Source organism: Camelina sativa, chromosome 10, assembly GCF_000633955.1.
Source record: "Camelina sativa cultivar DH55 chromosome 10, Cs, whole genome shotgun sequence".
Taxonomy (NCBI): Eukaryota; Viridiplantae; Streptophyta; class Magnoliopsida; order Brassicales; family Brassicaceae; genus Camelina; species Camelina sativa.
In genome coordinates, this window is record NC_025694.1 from 15,496,307 (window position 1) to 15,503,738 (window position 7,432).

Here is a 7,432-nt window from a genome sequence, read left to right on the forward strand (position 1 = left end):
AAAAAAAAAAAAAAAAAAAAGAACATAGAGTTCACGATAACTTAGTACTCAAAAGACAACCTTGTACGCAGTTCATCACCGGAATAAAGACTTTGTGAGGATCAGAGGACAAAACTTGGCATGCGGTAGAGAGTCTTGGAATAGTAAGGAGTTTCCTAAGGATGACAGATTCTTCCTTACGTCTCAAGTTACCTAAGCATAGTGTGAGTTTCTTGAGGATTGCTGAGTTCTCTAGAAAGTAACTCATTAGTTCCAGGTTTATTATCTCTGTCGCCTCCTCCTCCTCATCCTCTGAGTCCGGCTTCACAATCTTAACATACTCGAGAGATGTTAGAAACCTACGAGGTCCTGGTAAGATACCAACTCCCTCCTCGTCTGGACAAGTACAAAATTCCTGCAAGTACGAAGAAACAAGTTGATATAATGTCTTACTTTTAACAATTCCATTCATATAGTGAGGAAAGAAGTTTATGATTCAGCAAAAGTCCTAACCAAGACAAGAGATTTTAGATTCGTGAAGCTCTCAAGAAAGATTGGCAACATTTCCCACCTGTCGTCGGTGAATTCGACTCGCAAGAAAGATATATTACGGAATAAGGGTAGTTTTTCACATCTTGAGTAGTCATATATGACCTGTTAGAAGGTAAAAAAAAGAAGAAGAGATTTTAAGAACTTATAGGATAAAGTAAAGCATCCAAATAGTAAATTCAGCATCGACGGTTACCTCAAGAGTACTCGAAGAGATGATCATATCTATAACACAAGATATCCCGACAAGAAAATTACGAATCCTATGTCTCTTTGGTAGATCATCTGGATCGAACTCATCTTCGATAAAGAAGCCAAACGCAGTATCGATATCAGCCTTAACAAGGGAACCATGATTTTCTATTAAGAAACTTTCAGTTCCCTGATCACTGAGCCTCAGATACTCAAGCATAGGAGAATCAATTACAACTGTCGTAAAACCCTCTTCCACAACATAAGTGAAGGTCAATAGAGACGGAGAACACACTTTAAGATTTTCTAAATTGACGTTGTTTACAGTTAAGCTTTCAAGGACAGGGGAGCCTGAGATCAGCATTTCGAAAACCAAATCGTTGTCAAACATAACTGCATCTAGAACGATAACTTTGAGAGAAGGTAAAGACACAAGCTCGGGGGGCTTAAGCAAGTACAAGTCACAGAGAGTTAAAGATACCAAGCTCTCACACGAGTAAACTGTTCGGGGTATCATCACCTCAATGACCTCATGGTCCTCATCATCATATATCCCCAAAATTTTGTTCAGGATATGGAGATGTTGAACTTTCCGCTCAACAACAGTGTTGATCCACTGGGTGATATGACTATCAAACTCGACATCATCTTTCCAACTAACCGTTAACCTAAACTTTTGTAAGCACGACTTACTGTTGAAACCCAGAAACCTATAAACGAAACCCAACAAAGCGTTGAAATCGGAGGAATCATCACACTCAATCAACATGAAATCACGACACTCCAAGTCCAAGCCAGGTACATATCTCCAGATGTTTCTCCATCGGCGGGATAACACACTACACTTAACCACATCCTTCGTGGGAACTTTCAAGAGAATCTCATAAAGCAAGCAATCTGGTAAGTTTCTCAGCCGATCTACTTCCTCGACTTTATCACCTGATCGCTTCGTACCAACACTTATCTCTCCGTCTTCATCATCCATGTAACCTTGCCTAACTAGACCAAAGCGGAGCGAAATAGAAAATCTTCCGACCAAATGCGATTGTATCTACTACTTTGTCTCCACTCCAGTTAGGGTTTCAGGTCTCAAGTATCGGTAACTACTTCAGTTTAACTTGGCCAAGCTCGATCCATATGTTTGGGCCTTTCAAAACTTAGCCCAGTATGGATAAAAATCGAAACAAAATCGATTAAAAAAAGTTTCGGTTCAAATCGGCGAATTTTAAATACTGTACCGATTAATTTAAACTTTTTCGGTTCAATTCGACTAGCTTTAAGCTAAACCGAAGAAAACGAGAACACCGAGACCGAGCAGTTAACACCAAATAATACGAAGAGCTTATTATGGATCTTACCTTTGAAGTTCTTCAAAACCATTAAAATTATTACCTATATGAAGATGAAAATCTTTAAATTTTCTTGACAGACCAATAATAGTATCAAGAATTCAACATACTAAAAACCATACACGATGACATCACCAAATGAAAACTTTAGGAAAGTTGAAATTTCGTCGGTGGTCATATTAGTTTCATAAAATTCGCCGAGATCAATGGTGGTTGAAATCTAAAAGTCACCCTTCTTAGTTAGGCTCTTACGTTGAATTTATCAAATGTCAAAAATACTCAAAACTATAGAGAATCAACTGCTACTTTTCATATGATCATCATATCGCTAACCAATGTTAAACATTAATGTATTGTTTCCTAATATACGGATCTTGATTCTTGAAAGGACATAGAAATAATAATTATGAGACTGAAAAAAATATTAAAAAATTTGATATCCCTTTCGTTTCTTATAAATGTCTTTTTTTTTTTTTTTGTCATCAAATGTTTTTATTTAGTACTAGTATAGAGTATAGTATATATATATATATTAACACTTAAAAAATACTTTTATCACTCTTAAAATCAGTTTTTTTTTCTTGTAAAACTATGTGTAAAACTATGCTTTTAAATATCATCAATTTTTTTATTTTATTTTTCTTTTTATTAGTTCCCTTTTGTTCAGTTTACATACTCATCTGATCTCTATTAGATATAGGGGATGTATTCAACTTGGCATTTTAAGTGATTTGTGTGAAATTTACAAATTCTATGTTATTCAATCATGGATTTTAAAAAGTCTATTAAAATCCACTGTTATTGAACTGATGATTTAAAATCTACTTTAAAATCTATTAAAATTCACTGATATTGAACTGATGATTTAAAAATCTACTTTAAAATCCACTGTTATTCAAAACAGTTTTGTGGATTAGGATTTTAATAATTTTTAGGATTCTAGAGGATTTTGGAGGATTTGTTTAGTTAAAAATAAAGAAATCCAAATCTCATAGTTTTAGGTGGGATTTGAAAGAATTTTACAGAAAATCATATGAACTTCCCTAAAACCTATCAAAATTCTAAATTTACTAAATCCCATCAAATTCTCCAAAATCATGGTTTGAATACACCCCTCATACAGTATGTCAATTGGTTCACAGAAACTAATACATCTTGTAATAATTATTATTAATTATGATAAAAATATTATTAAAATAATTTTAGTCTGTGAATGGTTGTCTAGTCTCCTCCGGACCGTACTAAAGTTGGACCAATCCGTAGTAAATTCACCATTCACAATTCTAAACTAGTATGCACTACTCCATAATGGTCTGCAATTGAAAAAGAAACTGCGTACTATGAAATTGTACTATTAGTCCGATTTTTTCAGTTTACTCCTTAAAACCTCCATACCAACTCCATACCAAAAGTGAAAGTTGGATTAAAACATGATTCTTAACTAGTTGGATCCAAGTTCTTTGTTCTCATTGGTTAAATTTGTGTTTCTTTGTACTTTTGAAAAATGTGTATACATATGATCATTCATAAGTATTAAAAATTCACAAAATAAAATTCCCAAAAAAAATACTGGAGCCCATTTCAATCTTAGAAATTTAATTTTTTTTTGAATGAACCATTTATCTCAATAATCGAAATAATATTATTATGGGAGAATCAAAATAATAGCTTTTGACTTATAATTATAATATTAGAAAGCTATTTTTTTTTTGAACTCTATGTTATGGGATAATTGAAAAATAATAAATTTTGATTTATAATTCTAAATACATCTTGTAATAATTATTATTAATTAGGATAAAATATTATTAAAATAACATTAATCCTTTGTACACACCACTCCATACTATGGTCTGATTTTTACCTTTCATAATAGTATAGTGTTATACATATGTTGTATGGTGTTGTGCATACTAATGTTTACTCCATACTACAGTTCATTCCACTCCATACTAAAATGTTAGTACGCACTATCTAGTATGGAGTATATGGAGCAACCATTCAAAGCCTTAATCTTTTGTACACACCACTCCATACTATGGTCTGATTTTGAATAGTTGTACAGTATGGTGTAGATCGGACTATGCATACCAATATTTTGGTATGCATTATATTAGACTGTAGTATGGAGCAAACTAATTTGGAGTTTATAATGGTATGAAGCTCTTGAGGATTGGAATAAAAAATGCAGACCAACAGTGAATTTACAATGGTATGGAGTTGTATGCTGAAATGCGTACTAGTATGAAGATTTTTAGTATGCATTGTTGCATATTGGTACGCAATGGTGAATGGTAACTTAAGTGCGGACTAGTCCAATTTTAGTCCGGTCTGAAGCATACTATGCAACCATTCAAAGCATAATAGTATGGTGTTTTGCATACTATTGTATGGTGTTGTGCATACCAATATTTACTCCATACTACAGCCATTCCACTTTATACTAAAATGTTAGTACGGATTATCTAGTATAGAGTGTAGAGAGTAACTATTGAAAGCCTAAGATTTAAATATGAAAATGATTCAGAAATTACTCATTTTAAAGATCAGTTTCTTCTCCTTGCAAAAGTGCTTTAAATATCTTATATTTAACTTTCTCCCCCTCTCTCCTCTTTTGTCGAAGTGTAAATAAATTAAAAATTCTCAATCAAAAAAGCTACTTCATTATGTGAATTTGTTCAACACATATTTTTCAATAATTGATTCAATCATATTTGCACCTTTTTGTTATTATAAGGTTTGATACTAAAATCTACAAAAATTATTTGCACATTTTCTTTATAAAAAATTTCCATATCTATTTTTAGCTTTATACAATGAAACCCACTAATATACAAATTTGCAATTAGTTAAACATACTTAACAATTTATATTTTAAAATTTAAAATACCATTAATAGAGAATACTATTATTAGGTGGAGCCGAGAGAGAAAAGAGAAGGTCTTTATTGACTGAAGCATGTGAAACTGAATCTCCCCTTAAACTTCATTTGCCGACAACGAAACCGTCACTTTTATTAGTACCTCGACACATCCATGTGTCACTCTTAACTCTCATACTCCTTCTCTTCTCCCCAAATTCATGGTCACACACACTATCATCTCCGTTAACTTCTCAACAAATCTTCACACATTCTTTTTTATTTTTTTCCTCTACCTAATTTGATGCGACCCAAGAACTATTCTCAGATGGAGAAACCCATCTCCATCGCGACGGGCAAGTTCCGTAGCAACAACAACCATAACCATGTCTGGTTCATTGTTCCACTCTTCTTTCTCCTCTGTTTCGTCCTCCTCTGTTTCGACTACTCTGCTCTCTTCACCGACACAGACGAAACCGTTTTCTCAATCCCCGACGTTACCCAGAACTCAATCTCCTCTGAATTCACGAAAGATGACAACTTTTCTCGATTACCCGACGACCCATCTCCTGTTTCTTCTTCTTGCTCCGGTCGGTACATCTATGTCCATAATCTTCCTTATAGATTCAATTCCGAATTGCTTGATAACTGCTATCTGATTACTAGAGGAACCGAGAAAGACATTTGTCCTTACATCGAAAACTACGGTTTCGGTCCTGTGATTAAGAGCTACGAGGATGTGTTGTTGAAACAAAGTTGGTCCACGACGAATCAGTTTATGCTCGAGGTGATTTTTCACAACAAGATGATGAATTACAGATGCTTGACGAATGATTCGTCTCTAGCCTCTGCGGTCTTCGTGCCCTTTTACGCAGGTCTTGATATGAGTAGGTACCTTTGGGGTTTCAACATTTCTGTTAGAGACACTTCGTCTCATGAGCTGATGAATTGGCTTGTGGTACAGAAAGAGTGGGGACGTATGTCTGGTAGAGACCATTTCTTGGTTTCAGGAAGGATTGCTTGGGATTTTAGGAGACAGACTGATAACGAGTCTGACTGGGGAAGCAAGCTTAGGTTCTTACCTGAATCAAGAAACATGTCGATGCTGTCTATTGAATCGAGTTCTTGGAAGAACGATTACGCTATTCCTTATCCGACCTGTTTCCATCCTAGATCAGTGGATGAAGTTTCGCAGTGGCAAGAGCTAATGAGGTCTCGGAAACGGGAGTATCTGTTCGCGTTTGCGGGCGCTCCAAGGCCTGAGTATAAAGACTCGGTTCGAGGGAAGATCATTGATGAGTGTTTGGAGTCAGGGGATCAATGTTACTTGCTAGACTGTAACTATGGGAAAACGAACTGTGACAACCCTGTCAATGTGATGAAGGTTTTCAGGAACTCGGTGTTTTGTCTTCAGCCACCGGGAGATTCTTACACGAGAAGATCCATGTTTGATTCGATATTGGCTGGCTGCATCCCGGTGTTCTTCCATCCGGGGACAGCTTACGCTCAATACAAGTGGCATTTGCCTAAGAACCACACGACTTACTCTGTTTATCTACCGGTTAGGGATGTGAAGGAGTGGAATATCAAAATCAAGGAGAGGTTGATTGAGATTCCAGAGGAGAGAGTGGTGAGTTTGAGAGAAGAAGTGATAAAGTTGATACCGAGGGTGGTCTACGCTGATCCCAAGTATGGATCAGAAGGGAATGAAGATGCGTTTGAGCTGGCTGTGAAGGGAATGTTAGAGAGGATTGAAGAAGTGAGAGAGATGATGAGACAAGGGAAAGATGGTAGTGATGGGTTTGATGATAGTGATGATTATAAGTATACTTTTTCTCCATATGAAACTCAAAATTTGACATAAAAGTGAAATATATGACATTCATTACTGTGGCGTTTTAGTTTTACATAGGTAGAAACAATTTGCTCAAGAGTGGGAAAAAAAAACAATAAAAAGAAGCTATTTTGATACACAAGGTAAAACAAAAGAAGTTGTTCTATTACTTTTTATAAAGCGATGCATGACCTATCTTTGAGCAAGTAAGATAAGTACATATAAGCAAATAGTTTTCAGTTTAAGTTGGGACGTGATTTCACCTTTTTGATCAGCCAAGCCCAAGAGCGAAGCAATACGAAGGAAACTCATCTCCCTCATCGTCTTTTTCTCCAATGTATCGATCTAATATGGTTGGCTGTCTTCGATAAAAGTCCCCTCCGATGTAACTAGAAACTACTGATATCCAATTTTCTTGTGATGCTTCGAGTCTAAGCAGCTCAAATTCCCATTCATTGATGTCTTTCTCGAATAAGAAAGAGCCAAACACTTTAAGGGCAAGTGGAATATGACCTGTAATAAAGACAGCACGAGCAGAGAATCTATCAAAGCCACTAGGAACGTGTATCTCTTTGAAGGCAAATTAATTGTGAAAACATTTGAAGAGCTTCATCGTATTTTAGAGGCTCTACTTCATATAGATGCCTGATTCCAGACTCAAGTAGTAAA

General features: G+C 35.5%; 2 protein-coding genes across 2 annotated transcripts; one reads left to right on the top strand and one right to left on the bottom strand.

The window, feature by feature from the left end:
• On the bottom strand, positions 32–1,757 carry LOC104720405 (FBD-associated F-box protein At4g13985-like). Its single transcript, XM_010438312.2, has 3 exons — positions 725–1,757; positions 493–633; positions 32–394 (listed from the first exon to the last, which is right to left on the bottom strand). Exons 1-3 carry the CDS (start codon positions 1,703–1,705, stop codon positions 32–34), a joined length of 1,485 nt encoding a protein of 494 aa, XP_010436614.1. The 5' UTR covers positions 1,706–1,757.
• Positions 4,900–6,817, top strand: LOC104719061 (probable xyloglucan galactosyltransferase GT14). The gene has a single exon (XM_010436906.2). It carries the CDS (start codon positions 5,234–5,236, stop codon positions 6,791–6,793), a length of 1,560 nt encoding a protein of 519 aa, XP_010435208.1. The 5' UTR covers positions 4,900–5,233; the 3' UTR covers positions 6,794–6,817.

Coding starts and splice junctions, on each gene's coding strand:
- LOC104719061 (XM_010436906.2), top strand. CDS start 5,234: ATGCGACCCAAGAACTATTCTCAGATGGAGAAACCCATCTCCATCGCG.
- LOC104720405 (XM_010438312.2), bottom strand. CDS start 1,705: ATGGATGATGAAGACGGAGAGATAAGTGTTGGTACGAAGCGATCAGGT. Junction 634..724: donor TCTCTTCGAGTACTCTTGAG/GTAACCGTCGAT, acceptor ACCTTCTAACAG/GTCATATATGACTACTCAAG. Junction 395..492: donor ATCTAAAATCTCTTGTCTTG/GTTAGGACTTTT, acceptor TCGTACTTGCAG/GAATTTTGTACTTGTCCAGA.